Source organism: Mixophyes fleayi, chromosome 1, assembly GCF_038048845.1.
Source record: "Mixophyes fleayi isolate aMixFle1 chromosome 1, aMixFle1.hap1, whole genome shotgun sequence".
In the NCBI taxonomy this organism is placed as follows: Eukaryota; Metazoa; Chordata; class Amphibia; order Anura; family Limnodynastidae; genus Mixophyes; species Mixophyes fleayi.
The window spans coordinates 89,357,747-89,381,970 of record NC_134402.1 but is presented as its reverse complement, the minus strand read 5'-3'; the positions used below and the strand labels follow the sequence as shown (position 1 = coordinate 89,381,970).

Below are 24,224 nucleotides of genomic sequence, written 5' to 3'. Positions count from 1 at the left end.
CTTTCAAATTTCAGGCTAACTTGGTCTAAATTGACTAATCTGACAAACTATTTACTTATGTATCCTTCTCTGCTAAAACTGAAACCTTTCTGTGTGTTTGCTGACACTTAGCATCATTTGTCATTTAATCCAACCCAACTCTACTCTAACATAGTAAATTTTCATATACTTTGACTCAATATTAATTATCTTACAATTTTGTAATATTACAAATGTTTATACCTGCTTAATACTGGTAGTTCCTTTATAGTGTCTCCAGCATATTCGTTAATGACATCCCATTGTATTGGGCTCAGTCCAACACAGATTATTTCCTCCTGTTCAACTTTGTAGAATAAAATTAAAGCACAGATTTTACATCATTGACAGATAAATTTTGATTTGATTTTTTAAAAGCCAAATAAAATGTGTGTCCACCGCTATAGTATGTAATTGCCATATTTTTAAGATATAGGGATCTATTTGGATGGAAAACAGATTCCAACTGACTTGGCTACAAATCTCCAGTTTTGAGTCAGTATTTCTTCTGCATGCACTTGAAGTTCCTACTAAGCTGGTAGCTCGTATGAGCCTGGCCTATGTTGTTAAATATTTGTGTCTATGCAAATGAAGAAGTAATATCTGGGCCCCAAGAGGGAAAAATAACACATCCTAATAGATCCACTGGTGACAGCCTTCTATTCCAGAAACTAAAGAAAAGATAATCACCTGTCTGCCTATTGCACTGGATGGTAGTGGTTGTTCAACTATGTGAAAAGAAAGAACTGTTGTTGAGATAATGGGAAGTGGATAATGTGTCTCACCTAATGACCCAAACATTATGTAACTAACAGTTTGAGGGAAAATTATACCCTTCCAGGGATTCTCTGAAGGACAACGATGCCTCTTTTAGTTTTTTCCACTACTACGAACACTGCCACACAGGTATCTGCAGTATCTATGGTAATTGTAAGCACTTTGCTACTGAATAAAGCTGGAAGGAATTAGACTGAACATTTCTTGTTTATATATACCTAAGATCACTGATCTACCTTGACCCAATATCTTGCAGGCACTAACCTACCTAGCCCCACAGACTGATTATTGTAGCCAAAATATGTAACTGGCAAATATAGCCTACTTGTGCCTGTATCAATGCAACAAATGTATAATAAATCAGTTGAATTGTGCATTTGCTCCATATTATTTGGATAATCTGTTCCATTTACATACCATTAACAGATGACTCCTGTGAAAGAAAAGGTTTTGATGTTGTTCGAAGAGGTATCGATGGTAAATGTTCAACTTGTGGAACTAATTTAGTGATTGTCTCCCATAGACATTTATACATTTTATCTATTTCATTACCAAATTCCAATTTAAAATCTACAATAAAACACAGAAAAAACAATTTGCTCATTCATAACAGACACTGGAACATTTATTCCTGAAATCTAGATTAGACCTTCATCCATATCTAGTGATTTTCTTGGGCATGTTGCCTTATGACAAACATAATTCACTGCATTATTTATGTGAATAGCAAAACAAACATGCAATAGTGTTTAATTTTTGGCAATGATTTAAATGGTAAACTAATGTATAATCTACTTTCACTTTTATCAGGAATTGGAAGCTTTGAAATGAGGTAGATACAGTACAGTAAGTAAAGACATAGGGTTTCTGATTATTAAAGTGCAAAGAGCCCTAAATCTTGTGAAAATGCAATTTTTTTGCAAGTTGTTGGGCTTCTCCTTATTTACCAAAGTCCGGGCCTAACAAGTGCTATCGCAGGAAGGGAGCCATTTTCAGTGGCCTATTGTGATGCCTATTTACCAAGGACACCAGCGGTATAAATAATAAATTACTAGGGAACTGAGCATTGCTCATCTGATCCTGTGAAATTTTCTTAATAAATTACCAGATAAAATCTACTTATCAGGGGAATAAATAAACATCATAGTGGGGTTAATAATAAATAAATAATACATTTTACATTTTTCTCTTGTTGTCCCCTTTCCCACTTTGATTCTCCTTCCGCCCCTCTATGTGAGAGCTAGCTGCATGCAATGCTACGGCCACTTCTACATTGCAGGTGGGTTCAGTGCTTCAGTATTAGCTTCATTCTCGATATTTGCAATGCCACAACATGGTGTTTCAGTTTAACAACTGACAATTTTTTTTATTAAGGATGTATGATTACAACAGCCAACTGCAGCCTTCAGCCTTCTAAGGCTTACATCTAAAGGAACCCCAAATATAACTAAAACCTTACAAACTAGAGAAGACCTTGGCGGTAGTGACAAGTGAATATGAATATCAAAAAATTTAAAAATGTGAACAACAATATTGAAGTTTCCAGGTAGACTGTCTTGTTCAATTGGAATATATTTAAAATGGACAACATTTCAGAGATTTTTTTCAACAGTAAATAAACACTCAGAACAAGCATTTGTGAAACCTGTGCATATTTGAAAATAAGCAGGGAGGGTGCGGTGGTTGTGACTGTAACCGATTCCACATGGTTCAAAACTGTGTCCAGTGTTATCTTTGCTGCACATTGTAATTTACATTTTGTTCTTTTGATTTACTTTTTAAGCACTTATTAATCGATTATACACAGTTTTTTTTATTATCATCAACCTTATCTTACTTTTGACGGGTTGCACTATGATTTGTTCCTTTTTTGTTTTTTGATATATATATGGAACGAGATTTAATACGGAGAAGAACAGCATCAAAACGTTTGAATACAAAGGAGAATAACAGAACAAAGAAAGTATATAATTTTTATGTTTGAACAAAAAATATTTTCTTTAAGTTTTAAGAATTGTGAGGACATTCATTGACTTTATATTGGGACTTATTGTCATTAATCCTTTTCACTTCACTATTCACATTTTTTTTTTTATCTTATATTGATATTATCTTGTCACTACTGCCAAGTTCTTCTCTAATTTGTAAGGTTTTCGTTTAAAAACTGAGCCCAACCAATAGATTTTTAGCAGTGCAAAGACAAATCTATGTAACCTCTCCAAAAATACCACCTCTAGCACAGTTCCCACCTTACTTCAAATAAAGCAAGAGAATACTGTAGATAAAGGAATATGAAAAAGAAGATAAGAAGGCTATGGAGTCTATTTATTATTATGCAGCAGTAACACTCATTATGCACCATTATGCAAACTGCAGAGATACATAAAGCAGTACCACTGCAATCTACTATGCCTCTGGGAGCCCCAGCAAATTCCCCCTCCTAAACAAAGTGGTTTTACTGTTCACTGGCAAAGTGAATGATTAAAGTTAAATTCGTATGCGCTGCTAGTATTTATATTTATATAGTTACCTCCCTGTATAAATTGTGGAAGTCTTAAAACCTACTGGACACAAATCTAAGGGGTATATTTACTAAACTGCAGGTTTCAAAAAAAATGGAGATGTTGCCTATAGCAGCCAAACAGATTCTAGCTGTCATTTTGTACAATGTACTAAATGAATGATAGCTAGAATCTGATTGGTTGCTATAGGCAACATGTCCACTTTTTCAAACCCGCAGTTTAGTAAATATACCCCTAAGTGTTGTCAATAAATAATCTTAAAAATTAAAATAATGAAAATATAATTCCTCTTAAATTATTAAATCTAAAAATGTTAAATGGTTTTAAAAGGGTAATCAGATACTTAATCTGTTAAAATTATAAAACATTAAACATTTTTTTTCCTATTGTAGTTAATGTACAATTTCCTAATGGCATAGAACATAAAGGTTTTTGTTGTGTGTATTATGGAACATACCTGCACAATCTTCTTTCTCAGAGTAATATGCAATGTTTTTCAGCAGTAAATTATCACTTAGATCTGAGACACAGGTCCATTTTATCAAGTTTTTGTCATGATCTTTCATCTGGCCTAATGCAATATGTTCACATATTTTGCTCTTTCAAAAAAAAACCCAAGATATAATATTACTAAGCATTCAAAGAATCATAAAAAGTTGATTAAATTACATTGTTGCTCTCTCTATCTTAATGTTTAATGTATGTTCAGCATCCATTTAAACAATTCCACACAAGATAATATAGTTAATAATCCTCATATGTCTTAATGAAACTGTTTGTAACTGTCTAACATATTAGAAACTGAGTAAAGCTAGGTACACACTACAGGCTTTTCACCCGATTATTGTGCCAATCACACGATAAATGACTGTTAGGTCCAATATTGCATTAGTGTGTGCACTTCCATGTTCATGTGTTATCGTACCAAAGCACTTCATATAGTTTCATTTGAATTTATACAGAACTAAAAATCTCTATAAACGATGGAACAATGTCGGACAAATTTTGAAGTGTGTATGCACTCACATCCAGCAGTGTAGGCAGATCTCCATAGAGTTTACTGATCGGTGATCTTTTAAGCAGATGGTTATCACAGATGAAGACCACAAATCTGAAGGTAAATAGTATAGGTGTGTTGATGCTTATCGGGACATCAGTCGTTGGCAAAATCGTTAAAGATATCGCATTGAGAGTAATTTTTTGCAGTGTGTACCCAGCTTTAGAATGGAAGTATACACATTCTGTAATGTTACAGTGGAAATTGAACCATACTATATTTCCTTTCTTTGAATGTCAGATAAGCTATTTTTATGTCAAAATATGTTGCTCACTACCCCATGCCATATTTCTGGATTTTTTTGCATCCCACATCACTGAAAATAACTTGAAAAAATAAATAATAACATTTAAATTCATAAACAGAAGCATCTCACAAGGAATGTAAAAACAGTGTTTTAAAAACAATCTGGGCTTAGCTCAGCTTTAAGTAAAATATTTCCTTCCAACTGAAAGAACTGATATTGAAAAAACTGCCCTGTGGGAAAATGATTTACATGTACTGTAAAAAGACAACTTTAATTTTTCACTTTCCTCATATCTTAGTTTGGTCATAAAATATCTCCAGCTACTCTTCCCATCTCCAGGCACATTACAGTAAAACATAGCATGCCATGTCTAACATTGATCACCATTTGCCAGCAAATGACCACCATTCTCTTACTTAGTTAACGGTTCTCATCATCATCATCATATCCAGCAAACTTTCACTATCATCACACCTAGAAATCAGCCACCATCATCATATCCAGCAGTTTTGCTCTCTATACACCTTTCGAGCCTAGATATAGAACTATATACCTATATACTTAGACTAGAAATATTTATAGGATTGTAATGCCACTGCATTGCAAGATATATGAGGAGTTATCCTTTAATTAATGTTTGAATATCACCCTCCCCATTGCCAGCCATGTATTACAAAAAGGTAAAGCCCATTGCCAGCCATATTTTAAACAGAAATAATCCCATCACTAGTCCATTATTACACTTAGCTCTCCCCTATTGCCAGTCATATATTGCAGAGAAATGTCTCATTGCCAGTAATATTTTGCGAAGAAATACTCCCTTTACCGGAGATCAGTTTTAGAGAAATAACTGCTCATCATCAGGGAAGGACTGGCAACATTTGGTCTGGAGGGCAAACTCAAACATTCCCCCATAAGCAAAGAGCAGCCATTGGGAAGAGGTAGACATGATGGAGCGTTCACATATGCGGGTGATTTGGAGTTGGATACAAGTGCATTTGCGTATTCTAACTTGCACCAGTGTTTTGAGATACATGTGTCTAAGAGGCTGATGCAGAATTGGCGGCAAATAGTTACATACTATTAAAAAAAAAAAGCAGGAAAACAATTGTATTTTCACCCATACGCAGAGCAGTTCGCATTGATATATGATAAGTCATTATCATCAGCATATACAGTATTTGCACCTGCCCAATAGCAGGTACAAAACATAAGCCTCCTAACAGACATATATATGTGTTTCTGCAGGTCTGCATGAGGCGCATTTGCGTGTGCAGTGTACTCAGCCTGCATTTTCATGACCCTTCTCTCCCCTGTTCCGCCTCCCCAGGTGCAGGCAGGCATAAGTGCCAGAAACAAGTCTGCATAGGAGCATATGCATACGCTCATTTTCTGGGCATATGCAAAGCGACTTCATGCAACATACGCTACATGAACTAGCCTACATCCCACTGTGCATCAACCCCTAAGTGTTCAAGTGCAAGTGATGTTTAGTAATGGAGTCCAGATGCTAGTTAACCATCCACTCCTTTATGAATGAATTACAGCCTCTAATACAGGTAGTAAAATTAAAAAGGAGTTTTACTATTTGATATATTTCTCAGTAAAAATCTGGTGCATGAGACTGTAAAAAACACTTTCACATAATGTTCGTATACAGCAGAGCTATGGCACACAGACCTTTTCAAGCCGTAACCAGCATGGGCCTAGAAATCAATGATGGTCGGACAATTCTTGGGAGGACCAAAGGCAAGAGCACCATCAGTATGTATGATGACATCACCTCTGTTATCATTAATACAAAATACTAGTAATAAAATAAATTCTCACCATGTGTATGAAGGATAGAGCATTGCTGTTCCATTTTGCATTTAGTCTCCTCAACTTTGCTCTCTGGGATAGTGGCAAAATCATCATTAATGCCAAACAAAGACACTGCATTTTACATAGATCAGTGGCTTCTTCCATTGTCAAGTCCATGTCATGATCCTTTAAGGAAATAAAAGAGTGCATAAATTGTTTTTCATATTTAAAATAAAGAGAGCAAGATTAGCATCTATACTGATTTCACATCATTCACCATACTAATAAATTTACATACCATCATTTACTTGGCTAAGGACATTATTAGGGTTATGCAAACTTGTAAAGCTTCTTGCTAGTAATAATATATAAATAAGCATCTCCTTTACAGGAGCTGTCACTTCTGAGAATGGTATTTCCTATATGTTTTTTTTTTGTCTTTTACCAATAATGTATATTCTGAGCATGATACTGTGCTGAGTAAAATAATATTACCTATAGAAAGAGTGTCCACCTTGTTTGGGGCTGATAATTGTAATGTAGGATGCTCTGCACAATGTGACAACATCACTGCGAAAGTGTTTTACCCCTCAGTTTATATGTCACTTAACCCCACTCATAAGAAGAGGGGCAGCATGACTCAACCTTATAATCAATTCTGGGCTGGCTAGCATGATTTTGGAAAGATCTGAAACATGGGATTCCCATTAGTCATGGTAAATAGACAGTTGACTGGCCAACATGAGAGTGGTCGCTTATAAATGAATGTGGGTGTTAAGCAATTGAAGTGGAGCCCCTAATACATAATTACATACTTAGTAAGGTCACAGGTCTATAAAGTTCTACTTTGCAAAGATTCTAATTGTGTAGATCTAGAGGATGGCAAAACAAAACTCCCAATGCAACAGTTGCTAATGTTGCTATTTCTTTATCTTCTGCAACTATTTTTCGTAGGTTGTTTCTTTGCGACTCAATATTAACAGTTTTATTTTTCTTGCTATTTTTGTACTTGACAAATGCTTCAGGATTAAATTTTACGCATTTTAGGATTTAACATTTTTCAGTTCCTATCTTTGCTTGAATCGTGGCTGCCAATGCTTGAGTTGGCACGTTTTTCATTGTACATTAACTACGGCCAAACGCCCTTTCTCTGCTCCGCTCCCTCTACAAAATTTTAGGCTGTAGTATGTGGCCTTTCCATTCGAAGATGAACGATGCTGCGTTCTGTGGTGTATGATACTTTTCTGGCTATGCGCAGAGTGATTTTGCATATGATAAGCACAAAATTTACAGATATGTGCCTTGATGAATTAGGCCCATCATGTTTATTCTTTGATATTATTTACATTTTTGCTAATAAATGTTTTAGTTTTTCCTAGATATGATTGTATTATTTTACATGATTTAATTTAATTATTCAAAATGAGTCAGATAAGCATAGGAGGTGGCTGATACACAACACATAATACTAGAGTGACAGACATTGACAAATTGTGGCATTCATATAATACTGTAGGGCAACATTATGTGAAATTGTAAAATAAGATACACAACACGTAATACTGTAGTACACTGACAGATTTTAAATGAAATGCGGTATCTTACCATTGGTTGCAAAGTATTTGGGTTTTTTTATTTTTATTAAATAGATGTGGTTAAAAAGAGGGTGGTTAGTGTCTTTATTGTGGGGTTTTTATTTTTAATAAATATATGTGGTGTTTATGAGGGAGTTGTTGTTTTGTAAACTTTTTTCTTTGTGGAACTACAGGGCCCAGCAAGCCAGGGATGTCAGGGCATGTTGGCACTTGTGGTTCTCCAAGTGCCAACATGCCCTGGCTGCCGTGGGTATGCTGGTGCTTGTAGTTATACAAGCAACAGCATGGCCACAGTTTTTAGGGCAACCTGGCTGGCTGGGACTTGTAGCTCCACAAAAAAAATTGGTGTCAGTTTGTTTTTTTCACTATTTACCGCCGTATTACCCTACTACCCACAGCCCAGGGGTAGTAGGAAGTAGTGCTGGGCTGGTTCTTTCTAAGGGAGGGGGCCGCTCAATTTTTTCGGCGGACCCCACTCCCTAGGGAATACAGCCCAGCGCTGAACAGTCTAGGGTTGGTTAGTCATTATGGCAGGGGGACCCCTGCCGCGCGTCCCCCTGCTATAGTGCCGCCAACCCTGGCTGGTTTGCCTAGTGCTGGTAAAGTGAAAATCGGGGGGACCCCACGCAAAATTTTTCCCCGATTTTCACGGGACCAGCACTAGTCAGGCAGCACTAGGGTTAAGCATGAATAGTGGGGGGACCTCACGCTTTTTTTTTTTTTTAACTTTTATCTGTTCTTTAACATTTTTAACAGCTGCCGGAGCTCCGGCATTTTTAACAGCTGTATGACAGGGCCAGTGTAACAGTGATGTGTTGACAACTCACTGTTACAACACAGGAGAGTTTGCCAAACACAGAGTTAGCTAAAGTTAGCTAAACTCGGGAGTGTTTACATCGCTCAAAATCGCCAGAGATGACCAGCGATTTTGAACATGAGTGGCAAACTCGCACTTTGATACATTTACCCCCAGATGCAGCTCTTTATCCTGTATTTTGGGTTGGCATATTATGATGCATGCAGCTCAAAATATATATGTAAGACTTTAATTTGCAGACATATTTTTGTATTGACCTTCGGGATGCTAACATTGAACCTTACTTATACTAAATCTAGACGTACTGATTTTAATATAGAGAGTAAGTAAATTAAAAAATAAATTAAACAAAAAGATTAATATGTGCACTTTACCTGTTCCAAAGTGAAATTTTTAAAAATACTCAATTCTTTTACACATTTTAAAGAAACGTTTAAATTAAGTCTCGCTTTACACATGAAAAACACATTCAAACCAACCATGAGTCTTTTATGTATTTTTTTGTGGTGATGTGCAGTTCAACCATTGCCGTTTTATTTTTCCATATGAACAACCTTCATTGTTCATTGATGATATGTCCATGATATTTAATGTTTTCTATTTTGTTTATTATTACCCACTGCCAAATAAAAAAGTATATTAATTGCTCACTTCTACTTCTCTATGTACCAATTAATATATAAGTGTGTACACTCTGTGTGTCTTGCATTTACACTATTCTATAATTTGGCTATTCTGCTGGGTAACTGTAGCATTACCTTTATTAAACAAGACACATCTTATGGGTGAGGGCGGATGAGGGGGGGGTGGAAAACATCCCTGAGGAAGTCTCCGGACGAAACGCGTTGGGAGCACACCCACAAAGACACCGACCGACTCACCAGTCACCACAAGAGAGACCCCGCACACCTAAAGGCAAGCAAGGCAGAAGAGGAGAACCCGACCTCAAAGTGGAACGCACAGGCACCTGTGCGCTCCACCCGCCACCCGGAAGTACAGCAGGGACATCAGCCGCTCGGCCGCAGCTACCACGACCGCCCGTCCAGTGCTACCAACCTGCAATACACACCGAAGACACACCCGCCAACCCACGGCATAAGGATAAGGTAACCCTGTAAGTCATATTCCACAACTGCTCTTCTAAGAGCAAACCCACATTGTATTTTTAATCTATCAGCTCAGCCGCGGTAATCACATATCTTTGTTAACATCCCCCCGAGAAATAACTGCCCTAACCTCTAATTCACCACATAGCTATTTTTAACCCATAAAATATAAATACATATCACTAATACCACCACACATCACTTACCACACCACTTACACCAAATCCCATTATCACCAAACACCACCCACTATAAATTTTAATCTATTCCGAGCCAACACCTTAAACCCCCCGCTGTAAATCCACATAATATTCAGTAAAATATAACAAGCCCAAGAGCTTAAGGAGCCTTTTCTGTAATCTATATGCTTCTAGCCCTAAACAAAAGCCCATTTTACACCCCCCCATCCGCCCTCACCCATAGCGGTACACACACATAGCCGAACCCTCGCCACCCCCTATCTACACCGTACTAGAGCTATTTCTTGAGCAAAAGAGCTATAAAACATATCTGCACATTAAAAGTTTTAATACAGACGTCAGATTTTTTTTGCCTGTATTGTGTATACTGTCTCGCTCTATCCCCCCCTTCTTCTTCCCCCCCCCTTTCCCCCCCCTCTCTCTCTCTCTTTCCCCATCCCAGGTTGTGCCATGGAATAAACAAGAATACAACCAAAAGCACGGGAACTGGAACACCCGGACAATCCGCCACGGCAGCACCAACTATCAAAATACCAACACCAAGCGCAGACGTTCAAGGTAAGCCCTCCCAGAAGGGTTGCCGCCACCAACTCCTAAGACACATCTTATGTTATTTTGCATATACCTCTGCACACAAGGAGGCAGCCTTTTTTGTGGCCTGATCCAGTAAGTAGACTATAAGCAGTGGAGGGCTGGCAAATTTTAGCCCGGCGGGCAAGCACATAGCACTGGCCCATAAGTAGGGGCCCACACATGCATATATATATCTTTATATATATGCAAACACAAACACTATGCACAGGGGCCCAGAGGGAAAGACCAGTGTGTCTAGGCAGGGGCAAATGCTGAATTTTTAAGGGGGGTTTACAAATGTTTGAATTCAGGACTAATCCAAAAAAAAAAATTCCACAATAAGCCTTCAATATACACTTTTTTAGTCTAGTCAAATTGTTTTTCAAAATACCATTGATACCGCACATCACACTAACATTGATACCGCATATTAAAACTAGCATTGATACCGCACATTAAAACCATACTTACCAACTTGTTTCCGGGAGAGGGGGTGTGACTGGAGGGCGGGAGGGGGCGGGACGAGGCCAATCACGTCATTTTGGCCCCGGCCCCCGCAAAAACGTAATTTGCGTCACGGGGGGGCGGGGCCAAAATGACGCGATTGGCCTCGTCCCGCCCCCTCCCGCCCTCCAAAATGGCGTGATTCACCGAGAATCGCATCAAATGACGAGATTCTTGGTGAGATTGGGATGCGGGACTTTCCGGGAGAGTTGGCATGTTTGATTAAAACTACCATTGATACTGCACATTAAAACTAGCACTGATACTGCAAATTAAAACTAGCATTAATACTGCACATTAAAACTAGCACTGATACTGCAAAAAAAATTATTTTGATAGCGCACATAAAAGCTAGCAATGATAACGCACATTTAAAATATGATCAATAAAAAAAATAAACAACAAAAAACATTGATACTATGACACCAGTTTTTGATTACATTACATACATATATATATATGAAATCTGATTAAAGCTTAGAGGGAGGCTTCAGAACTTACTTTAGTAATGATTACTAAAATATACAATAGCGGATCCTATAACATTTTTGCTGCTTCAACTGAAAAAAACAGTCCTATGCCATCCAGTTTATAAAGTACCTAGTAACTGTAAAGTACAATTAAAGTAAAAAATATAAAAAATATAGTATATTTAAATAAAGAATATCTATCCTATATTTTTATTTTTTATATATATTTAGCTGAACGCCCAGTGTCACTGGGACTCACCGTTCAGCCGCAGGGCGGCAGTGACGATTTCCACTGTCTGGCTATGCCTGGGAGGAGCTGTCATGCAGCAGCAGCTTCATTTTGCCAGTGACAGTCTATACAGCTGTCACGCGATGCTGTACAATGAGTTTAGCATGTTTACATGCTTTTGCCTGTTTGTCCTTGAAGGTGGGAGGGGGTTTAGCAATAGATTATATAATAATGTTCTATTACAGTACTGAACCCAGAGGCTGATTTATCAAAGTGCAAAAAGCCATTTTGCTTTAAAAAACTGATGTTTTTGCCAGCAAAATGGCTTGGTTTTGCTCCGCAAAATACTAATAGGGTTATCGCTTGCGATAATCCCTGTTGGGGGAACCTATTTATCAAGCACTATTAATGGATCATCATACAAATAGCACAACACTATTTGTATGATTATCTATTCGTTCACATACACAAAAAAATGCTATTTTTTTAACAATAACAATCAAAAAGATAATATTAAAAAACTGAACATACAGTTACCTGAATAAAAGTGATTGTAATTTTTCTTTCTTTCTTTCTTTCTTTCTTTCTTTCTTCTTGCTGTGCCTTGCTCTTGTCTTCAATAATGGCTGCAGGGGTGGGGTGTTTGTCCTCTCCTGCCTAAATGGGAGACCCTACTGTATTGGAAGCTCCCATTGTAGTAGTATATAATGAAAAAAACACACACACACATATATATATATATATATATATATATATATATATATATATATATATATATATATATATATATATTATTTTTTAATTGATATTAATGATTTATTTATTTATATATTTATGTATACATTTATTTATATATATATATATATATATATATATATATATAGAAAAATAATAAGCAAAAGGCGCTTAGTGCATTAATAGAAAAACACCAAATTGTGACAATACTTTTATGTATATGTGTGTACCTCATACACAATAAAAATATAAAAACATACAGATTTACGCAGCAGGCAGCTCCTCAAAAAAAGCACTCATTTGCAAGTGCTCAATTAATTCTAAAAGACAAAAGAAGAGAAGCGCCACGCATAGTGTATTAAATGACCAACAATTAGTCTTCTCAGTGTGACAAACAAGTGAATTGGCCTCGTACCAAAAAACGAATAATAAACAGCTTATCTGTAATTAGATTCCCAACATCCTATATAGAATCCTTGATGTCCAGTCCTTATGGCTCCAGAAATTCAGATCACTATGGACTCAGAGCAGAACTATTATGGTGTAGTATGCCAAATAAGGCTACCAACAATTCCTCAAAACTGGGTACCAACATAAGCTCATATCAAATTGATCCATAAAAAATTTATTATTACAAAGATAAAATAATTGATATATATAAAATGCGCCCGTACATAATATATAACATATATAGGCTTATCTGCAGCCTTTCCTGATGGTAATCACGGATCTCTCAAAACCACCTGGCCGAGGTAGATATGGTAATCCACGGAAAGAAACAGAAAACGCCTTGTCCCTCTCAACGCGTTTCGTCACTCGACTTTTTCAAGAGGATTCCGGGTATGTAGTATAGTATGTTAGTCCAAATGTCCAGTTTATATGGTCCCACAAAGCACAAACACCTGTAAATGTCATTATCCAGAGATCCGGCCGGACAAAGCGATATGACATCACTTCTGGTAACGGACCCTCCGTCACTTCCGGTATCGGAAGATCTATCCCTTAACAAAGTAAAACCTTTTTCATATTATTGGATATGTATTACTTCCGCGTTATAACTAGGGATGAGCGCACTCGGATTTATGAAATCCGAGCCCACCCGAACGTTGCGGATCCGAGTCGGATCCGAGACAGATCCGGGTATTGGCGCCAAATTCAAATGTGAAACTGAGGCTCTGACTCATAATCCCGTTGTTGGATCTCGCGATACTCGGATCCTATAAATTCCCCGCTAGTCGCCGCCATCTTCACTCGGGCATTGATCAGGGTAGAGGGAGGGTGTGTTAGGTGGTCCTCTGTCCTGGTAGATCTCGTGCTGTGCTGTTTAGTTCTGTGCTGTGCTGTGCTGTGCTGTGCTGTGCTGTGTTCTGCAGTATCAGTCCAGTGGTGCTGTGTGCTGTGCTCTGTCCTTCTGAGGTCAGTGGTGCTGCTGGGTCCTGTGCTGTGTCCTGTTCAGTCCAGTGGTGCTGTGTCCTGTGCTCTGTGCTTCTAAGGGCATAGTTATTTCCCCAATATTCCCCTGTGTTTAAAAAAATAAAAAAAAGTTTTTTTAAAAAATACCAAAAACTACTTTAATTTTTTTTAATTACCACAAAATTTGCACAACCAATCCTGCAGTATAAGCCCATTGGTACTGCAATATTACCAAGTTCACACATTCAGCAGTAAAAGTCCAGTGGTACTGCAATATTACAAAGTTTACACATTCTGCAGTATCAGTCCAGTGGTGCTGTGTCCTGTGCTCTGTCCTGCTGAGTTCCGTAGTGCTGCTGGGTCCTGTGCCGTGTCCTGTTCAGTCCAGTGGTGCTGTGTCCTGTGCTCTGTGCTTCTAAGGGCATAGTTATTTCCCCATTATTCCCAAGTTTTTAAAAAATAAAAAAAAAGTAAAAAAAAAAAAAAAATTAAAAAAAAAAAAAAAATATATAACAGTTATAACCAAATTTGCAAAACCAATCCAGCAGTATAAGTCCATTGGTACTGCAATATTACAAAGTTCACACATTCTGCAGTATCAGTCCAGTGGTGCTGTGTCCTGTGCTCTGTCCTGCTGAGGTCCGTAGTGCTGCTGGGTCCTGTGCCGTGTCCTGTTCAGTCCAGTGGTGCTGTGTCCTGTGCTCTGTGCTTCTAAGGGCATAGTTATTTCCCCATTATTCCCAAGTTTTTAAAAAATAAAAAAAAGTAAAAAAAAATAAAAAAGTAAAAAAAAAATCAATAAATATAATAATTATAACCAAATTTGCAAAACCAATCCAGCAGTATAAGTCCATTGGTACTGCAATATTACAAAGTTCACACATTCTGCAGTATCAGTCCAGTGGTGCTGTGTCCTGTGCTCTGTCCTGCTGAGTTCCGTAGTGCTGCTGGGTCCTGTGCCGTGTCCTGTTCAGTCCAGTGGTGCTGTGTCCTGTGCTCTGTGCTTCTAAGGGCATAGTTATTTCCCCACTATTCCCAAGTTTTTTAAAAATAAAAAAAAAGTAAAAAAAAATAAAAAATTTAAAAAAAAAAAAATATATAATAATTATAACCAAATTTGCAAAACCAATCCAGCAGTATAAGTCCATTGGTACTGCAATATTACAAAGTTCACACATTCTGCAGTATCAGTCCAGTGGTGCTGTGTCCTGTGCTCTGTCCTGCTGAGGTCCGTAGTGCTGCTGGGTCCTGTGCCGTGTCCTGTTCAGTCCAGTGGTGCTGTGTCCTGTGCTCTGTGCTTCTAAGGGCATAGTTATTTCCCCATTATTCCCAAGTTTTTAAAAAATAAAAAAAAGTAAAAAAAAATAAAAAAGTAAAAAAAAAATCAATAAATATAATAATTATAACCAAATTTGCAAAACCAATCCAGCAGTATAAGTCCATTGGTACTGCAATATTACAAAGTTCACACATTCTGCAGTATCAGTCCAGTGGTGCTGTGTCCTGTGCTCTGTCCTGCTGAGTTCCGTAGTGCTGCTGGGTCCTGTGCCGTGTCCTGTTCAGTCCAGTGGTGCTGTGTCCTGTGCTCTGTGCTTCTAAGGGCATAGTTATTTCCCCATTATTCCCAAGTTTTTAAAAAATAAAAAAAAAGTAAAAAAAAATAAAAAATTTAAAAAAAAAAAAATATATATAATAATTATAACCAAATTTGCAAAACCAATCCAGCAGTATAAGTCCATTGGTACTGCAATATTACAAAGTTCACACATTCTGCAGTATCAGTCCAGTGGTGCTGTGTCCTGTGCTCTGTCCTGCTGAGTTCCGTAGTGCTGCTGGGTCCTGTGCCGTGTCCTGTTCAGTCCAGTGGTGCTGTGTCCTGTGCTCTGTGCTTCTAAGGGCATAGTTATTTCCCCACTATTCCCAAGTTTTTTAAAAATAAAAAAAAAGTAAAAAAAAATAAAAAATTTAGAAAAAAAAAAATATATAATAATTATAACCAAATTTGCAAAACCAATCCAGCAGTATAAGTCCATTGGTACTGCAATATTACCAAGTTCACACATTCTGCAGTATCTTGTGCTACATATAATGGAGACCAAAAATTTGGAGGATAAAGTAGGGAAAGATCAAGACCCACTTCCTCCTAATGCTGAAGCTGCTGCCACTAGTCATGACATAGACGATGAAATGCCATCAACGTCGTCTTCCAAGCCCGATGCCCAATCTCGTAGTAACGGGCATGTAAAATCCAAAAAGCCCAAGTTAAGAAAAAGTAGCAAAAAGAGAAACTTAAAATCATCTGAGGAGAAACGTAAAGTTGCCAATATGCCATTTACGACACGGAGTGGCAAGGAACGGCTTAGGCCCTGGCCCGTGTTCATGACTAGTGGTTCAGCTTCACCCACGGATCTTAGCCCTCCTCCTCCTCCCCCCCCCTACAAAAAATTGAAGAGAGTTATGCTGTCAGCAACAAAACAGCAAACAACTCTGCCTTCTAAAGAGAAATTATCACAAATCCACAAGGCGAGTCCAAGGATGTTGGTGGTTGTCAAGCCTGACCTTCCCATCACTGTACGGGAAGAGGTGGCTCGGGAGGAGGCTATTGATGATGTAGCTGGCGCTGTGGAGGAACTTGATGATGAGGATGGTGATGTGGTTATTGTAAATGAGGCACCAGGGGGGAAACAGCTGATGTCTATGGGATGAAAAAGCCCATCGTCATGCCTGGTCAGAAGACCAAAAAATGCACCTCTTCGGTCTGGAGTTATTTTTATCCAAATCCAGACAACCAATGTATGGCCATATGTAGCTTATGTAAAGCTCAAATAAGCAGGGGTAAGGATCTTGCCCACCTAGGAACATCCTCCCTTATACGTCACCTGAATAACCTTCATAGTTCAGTGGTTAGTTCAGGAACTGGGGCTAGGACCCTCATCGGTACAGGGACACCTAAATCCCGTGGATACACACCAGCAACACCCTCCTCGTCAACTTCCTCCACAATCTCCATCAGATTCAGTCCTGCAGCCCAAGTCAGCAGCCAGACTGAGTCCTCCTCAATACGGGATTCATCCGAGGAATCATGCAGCGGTACGCCTACTACTGCCACTGCTGCTGTTGCTGCTGTTAGTCGGTCATCTTCCCAGAGGGGAAGTCGTAAGACCGCTAAGTCTTTCACAAAACAATTGACCGTCCAACAGTCGTTTGCCATGACCACAAAATACGATAGTAGTCACCCTATTGCAAAGCAGATAACTGCGGCTGTAACTGCAATGTTGGTGTTAGACGTGCGCCCGGTGTCCGCCATCAGTGGAGTGGGATTTAGAGGGTTGATGGAGGTATTGTGTCCCCGGTACCAAATCCCCTCGAGATTCCACTTCACTAGGCAGGCGATACCAAAAATGTACAGAGAAGTACGATCAAGTGTCCTCAGTGCTCTTAAAAATGCGGTTGTACCCACTGTCCACTTAACCACGGACATGTGGACAAGTGGTTCTGGGCAAACGAAGGACTATATGACTGTGACAGCCCACTGGGTAGATGCATCCCCTTCCGCAGCAACAGCAACAGCTGCATCAGTAGCAGCATCTACAAAATGGCTGCTCATGCAAAGGCAGGCAACATTGTGTATTACAGGCTTTAATAAGAGGCACAATGCTGACAACATATTAGAGAAAATGAGGGAAATTATCTCCCAGTGGCTTACCCCACTTAGACTCTCATGGGGATTTGTGGTGTCAGACAATGCCAGTAACATTGTGCGGGCATTAAATATGGGCAATTTCCAGCACGTCCCATGTTTTGCCCACACCATTAATTTGGTGGTGCAGCATTACCTCAAGAGTGACAGGGGTGTGCAGGAGATGCTTGCGGTGGCGCGCAAAATTGCTGGACACTTTCGGCATTCAGCCAGTGCCTACCGCAGACTAGAGGCACATCAAAAAAGCATGAACCTGCCCTGCCATCACCTCAAACAAGAGGTTGTGACGCGCTGGAACTCCACCCTCTATATGCTGCAGAGGATGGAGGAGCAGCAAAAGGCCATTCAGGCCTACACAGCCACCTACGACATAGGCAAAGGAGTGGGGATGCGCCTCAGTCAAGCGCAGTGGAGACTGATTTCCGTGTTGTCAAAGGTTCTGCAGCCATTTGAACTTGCCACACGAGAAGTCAGTTCCGACACTGCCAGCTTGAGTCAGGTCATTCCCCTGATCAGGCTGTTGCAGAAGCAGCTGGAGAAAGTGAGGGAGGAGCTGGTAAGCCATTGCGATTACACCAAGCATGTAGCTCTTGTGGATGTAGCCCTTCGTACGCTTTGCCAGGATCCGAGGGTGGTCACTCTTTTAAAGTCAGAGGAATACATTCTGGCCACCGTGCTCGATCCTCGGTTTAAAGCGTATGTTGTGTCTCTGTTTCCGGCGGACACAAGTCTACAGCGGTGCAAAGACCTGCTGGTCAGGAGATTGTCCTCTGAAGAGGACCGTGACATGCCAACAGCTCCACCCTCATTTTCTTCCACATCTATGGCTGCGAGGAAAAAGCTCAGTTTTCCCAAAAGAGGCACTGGCGGGGATGCTGATAACATCTGGTCCGGACTGAAGGACCTGCCAACCATTGCAGACATGTCTACTCTCGCTGCATTGGATGCTGTCACAATAGAAAAAATTGTGGATGATTACTTTGCTGACACCATCCAAGTAGACATGTCAGACAGTCCATATTGTTACTGGCAGGAAAAAAAGGCAGTTTGGAAGCCCCTGTACAAACTGGCTCTATTTTACCTGAGTTGTCCCCCCTCCAGTGTGTACTCGGAAAGAGTTTTTAGTGCAGCGGGGAACCTGGTCAGTGAGCGGCGAAGGAGGTTGCTTCCTCACAACGTTGAAAAAATGATGTTTATAAAAATGAATAATCAATTCCTCAATGAAGTACAGCACTGCCCTCCAGATACTACAGAGGGACCTGTGGTTGTGGAGTCCAGCGGGGACGAATTGATAATGTGTGATGAGGAGGAAGTACACACTGTAGGGGGAGAGGAATCAGAGGTTGAGGATGAGGACGACATCTTGCCTCAGTAGAGCCTGTTTAGTCTGTACAGGGAGAGATGAATAGCTTTTTTGGTGTGGGGGCCCAAACAAACCAATCATTTCAGCCAAAGTTGTTTGGTAGGCCCTGTCGCTGAAATGATTGGTTTGTTAAAGTGTGCATGTCCTATTTAAACAACATAAGGGTGGGTGTGAGGGCCCAAGGACAATTCCATCTTGGAACTTTTTTTTTGGCATTATATGACCAATCAACAGTCGTTTGCCATGTTCAAAAAGTAAAACCAAATTTTAAAAAATTCAAGAAATTAAACCAAAAGTAAAATGCCGTGTCATAATTTAAAACAAGAGTTTTTGACGTGCTCTAAAACTACTGTATTGTTGTTTATATTTTATAAACACTACACTTGAAAGCTTGAGTCTTTCAATAAAAAAGTAACTGTCCATTGCACGAATATTTGCAACAGGGACAATTTTAGGGTTAAGAAAGCCAACTGATAACACTTCGACGCTGTCTGTCTTTATAAACACTACACTTGGAAGTTGGAGGAGGTATTGTGGCCCCGGCACCAAATTTACTACCGGGGCCACTCCACTGTGCAGTCCATATTTAGGTGTATCAGATATTAAACAACGGTGACAGTTCATGCCCAATTTTTTAATTATATTGTGGCCTCGGTACCAAATTGTGTACCGGGGCCACCACACTACGCAGTCCAGATACTTGTTTGGTGGAATTCAGACCAGTTGAGGGTTTTATTATTATATTGTGGGGACCACTCTATCTATACCACACTACAACTCTATACCACTCTATTTCATACTTTAATTCTATTTAATACTTTAATTCTATTTCATACTTTAATTCTATTTAATACTTTAATTCTATTTCATACTTTAATTCTATTTAATACTTTAATTCTATTACTAATTACCATAAAGAGGAACAAAATAAACCAATTTTACCAAAAGTATAATATGACTTAGACTTACAAACACTACACTTGAAAGATGGTGCCTTTAAATGAAAAAGTCAGTCTTCATTGCACGACTATGTGCAACAGGGACAGTTTTTTGGTTTACAAAGTCAACCAATAACACTTGGACCCTGTCTGTCTTTAACATACTTGATGGGATCTCAATGACGAATTGTCTGTACCATGTTTGGAGGAGGTATTGTGGCCCCGGTATCAAATTGGGTACCGGGGCCACCCCACTACGCAGTCCAGATACTTGTTTGGTGGAATTCTGACACGTGGAGGGTTTTTTAATTATATTGTGGCCTCGGTACCAAATTGTGTACCGGGGCCACCACACTACGCAGTCAAGATAGATAGATGCGTATCATAGATAAAGTACATTCAGTGGTGTGGGGCAAATTGAAAAATATTCAAAATGCACTGACATTATCAAAAACAAGAGGTTGTCACACGCTAAAACTCCAACATGTATATGATGGAGAGGATGGAGGAGCAGCCGTATGTGTAGTGTAATGCAGACCTGTTGAAGGTTTTTTATATATTTTATTGTGGTGCCCAGTGCCCACTCCTCTACGCAGTCCAGATACGATTATTGGTGCGAATCATAAAAGTTCAGGGTTTTTAATATATTGTGGTGACCCACTCCTCTACGCAGTCCAGGTACATTTATTGGTGCGATTCATAAAAGTTCAGGGTTTTTAATATATATTGTGGTGACCCACTCCTCTACGCAGTCCAGGTACATTTATTGGTGCGATTCATAAAAGTTCAGGGTTTTTAATATATATTGTGGTGACCCACTCCTCTACGCAGTCCAGGTACATTTATTGGTGCGATTCATAAAAGTTCAGGGTTTTTAATATATATTGTGGTGACCCACTCCTCTACGCAGTCCAGGTACATTTATTGGTGCGATTCATAAAAGTTCAGGGTTTTTAATATATATTGTGGTGACCCACTCCTCTACGCAGTCCAGGTACATTTATTGGTGCGATTCATAAAAGTTCAGGGTTTTTAATATATTGTGGTGACCCACTCCTCTACGCAGTCCAGGTACATTTATTGGTGCGATTCATAAAAGTTCAGGGTTTTTAATATATATTGTGGTGACCCACTCCTCTACGCAGTCCAGGTACATTTATTGGTGCGATTCATAAAAGTTCAGGGTTTTTAATATATTGTGGTGACCCACTCCTCTACGCAGTCCAGGTACATTTATTGGTGCGAATCAAACAAGTTGATGGTTTTCTTATTATATATATTGTGGTGACCCACTCCTCTACGCAGTCCAGGTACATTTATTGGTGCGATTCATAAAAGTTCAGGGTTTTTAATATATATTGTGGTGACCCACTCCTCTACGCAGTCCAGGTACATTTATTGGTGCGAATCAAACAAGTTGATGGTTTTCTTATTATATATATTGTGGTGACCCACTCCTCTACGCAGTCCAGGTACATTTATTGGTGCGATTCATAAAAGTTCAGGGTTTTTAATATATATTGTGGTGACCCACTCCTCTACGCAGTCCAGGTACATTTATTGGTGCGATTCATAAAAGTTCAGGGTTTTTAATATATATTGTGGTGACCCACTCCTCTACGCAGTCCAGGTACATTTATTGGTGCGATTCATAAAAGTTCAGGGTTTTTAATATATATTGTGGTGACCCACTCCTCTACGCAGTCCAGGTACATTTATTGGTGCGATTCATAAAAGTTCAGGGTTTTTAATATATATTGGGGTGACCCACTCCTCTACGCAGTCCAGAAAGATACCTTGTTGCAACGTTTTGGACTAATAACTATATTGTGAGGTGTTCAGAATACACTGTAAATTAGTGGAAATGCTTGTTATTGAATGTTATTGAGGTTAATAATAGCCTAGGAGTGAAAATAAGCCCAAAAACTTGATTTTTAAACTTTTTATGTTTTTTTCAAAAAAAATCAGAATCCAAAACCTTAAATCCGAACCGAGACCTTTCGTCAAGTGTTTTGCGAGACAAATCCGAACCCCAAAAATAACGAAAATCCGGATCCAAAACACAAAACACGAGACCTCAAAAGTCGCCGGTGCACATCCCTAGTTATAACTATATCATAGCTTGTTAATATACAACACTGAAAAAATAACTTTATCGAAAAAACGAGCCTCCTTATACTTATCAACAGAACCATTCATATATCATATTATCGTCCTCATTTTTGAACAATGGAGAGCGCCATTTTCTAGTGGATTGTACCACTTAACCATACAAAGCCATTTTTAAATAGATCCCCTCTTTGTTAATATAATTTTTTATGTAATCTAGTCCTGTTTATTTTGTCCCATAATTATTTTAAATTTTTGGGAGCTTTTTATTTACAATTATGCGGGACAGCCATGGGCACCACTTTTGCACCTTCTCTGGCTAACCTGTATATGGGCAAATGGGAGGAGGAATCTATCTTTGTGGAGAATGCCTTTTCGAAATCTCTCAACCTATATCGTAGATATATTGACGATATTTTAATTATCTGGGATGGGTCTTTGGATCTCTTCCAAAATTTTCTTCAACATATAAATAATAATCAATTTAATCTTAAGTTCACCTCTTCCATTAATGAAACAAGTGTTGAATTCTTAGATTTGGTTCTGGAAATTAAGGAAGATAGAATAGAAACTAAAACTTTTATTAAAAATGTCGATACTAACAGCTATATACATTATGGGAGCAACCATATGAGAAAATGGAAAAATAATATTCCGTTATCTCAATTTAGTAGAATTAAACGTAACTGCTCTGACAAGAATGTATGTAAAGAACAAACTGAGGTCTTTGTTGAAAGATTTAGAGAAATACCCTGAGTCTATTATCTCTGAAGCACTAAAAACAACTAATGATATTGAGAGAAACGATCTTTTAAAATATAAAGAGAGGGAAAAGAAAGAGAATCTGATCCCTTTTATCACAGAATATGGGATGGGAGAAAAAAGAGTAAGACATGTTCTTAATAAATACTGGAACCTGATTTGTGTAGACCCCGTTTTAGGTCCTACAATGCCTAAAAAACCTGATATTGTTTTTCGGAAATCTAGGAATTTAAAAGACATGGTGGCACCTAGTAATCTGAAAAGTGTGGTTTGTGAGGATAAAATTAATAATTTCTTAAAGCATCCTAATGGTTTTTATAAATGCACTAAATGTAATGTACTTAAATTTGTGGATGGACCGAACAAGATATTTACAGACTCTGGTAATAAACAAGAGTTTAAAATTCAATCACATATGAACTGTTTGGTTTCATCTGTTATATATATGCTTGAATGCCCATGTGGCCTAAAGTATATTGGGAAAACTAAGAGGAATATCAAATTACGAATCCAGGAGCATGTGAGATCAATTAAAAATAAATTGGATATACACTCTATTCCTAGACATTTTAATAAACATAATAATGCTGATCCAAAGGGGCTTAAATTTAAGGCTATAGAACAAGTCTTCCTGGGCCCTAGAGGTGGAGATTTGGCTAATAAATTATCACGTAGAGAGATGTTTTGGATCTACAAACTGGATACACTTGCACCAAGGGGATTAAATGAAGCCTTTGAGCTAGCTGCCTTCATATGATATAATTTGGAATAATAATTGTTTTTTTGTCTCTTTTCTTTTTTCTTTTTTCCTCTTGTTTATTTGACAGGGGGATTATGTATTTTGAAAGTTTTATATTTTTTGATATGTGAAGATATATTATATATCAAGATATTATACATTTTATATGCAATTTATGTATGTATTTTGATTTGTTGCTAATTCCTGGCTGGATTGTATACTAATTGATGCTTGTAATACTTTAATAGATACTTGTATGTATTGTTACAATGCCCTATTAACAAAGAGGGGATCTATTTAAAAATGGCTTCTGTATGGTTAAGTGGTACAATCCACTAGAAAATGGCGCTCTCCATTGTTCAAAAATGAGGACGATAATATGATATATGAATGGTTCTGTTGATAAGTATAAGGAGGCTCGTTTTTTCGATAAAGTTATTTTTTCAGTGTTGTATATTAACAAGCTATGATATAGTTATAACGCGGAAGTAATACATATCCAATAATATGAAAAAAGGTTTTACTTTGTTAAGGGATAGATCTTCCG

General features: G+C 38.4%; 1 protein-coding gene across 2 annotated transcripts in view; it reads right to left on the bottom strand.

Moving 5' to 3' along the window:
* LOC142139997 (putative ATP-dependent RNA helicase DDX60) overlaps positions 1-24,224 on the bottom strand; it is a 382,899-nt gene that overhangs the window by 273,000 nt on the left and 85,675 nt on the right. For both annotated transcript variants that reach the window (XM_075197859.1, XM_075197866.1), the window contains exons 9-12: positions 6,452-6,610; positions 3,775-3,916; positions 1,213-1,365; positions 223-325 (exon numbers count right to left, since the gene is read on the bottom strand). In XM_075197859.1, coding sequence (XP_075053960.1) covers positions 223-325; positions 1,213-1,365; positions 3,775-3,916; positions 6,452-6,610 — 557 coding nt within the window. The remainder of the gene's footprint in view (positions 1-222; positions 326-1,212; positions 1,366-3,774; positions 3,917-6,451; positions 6,611-24,224) is intronic.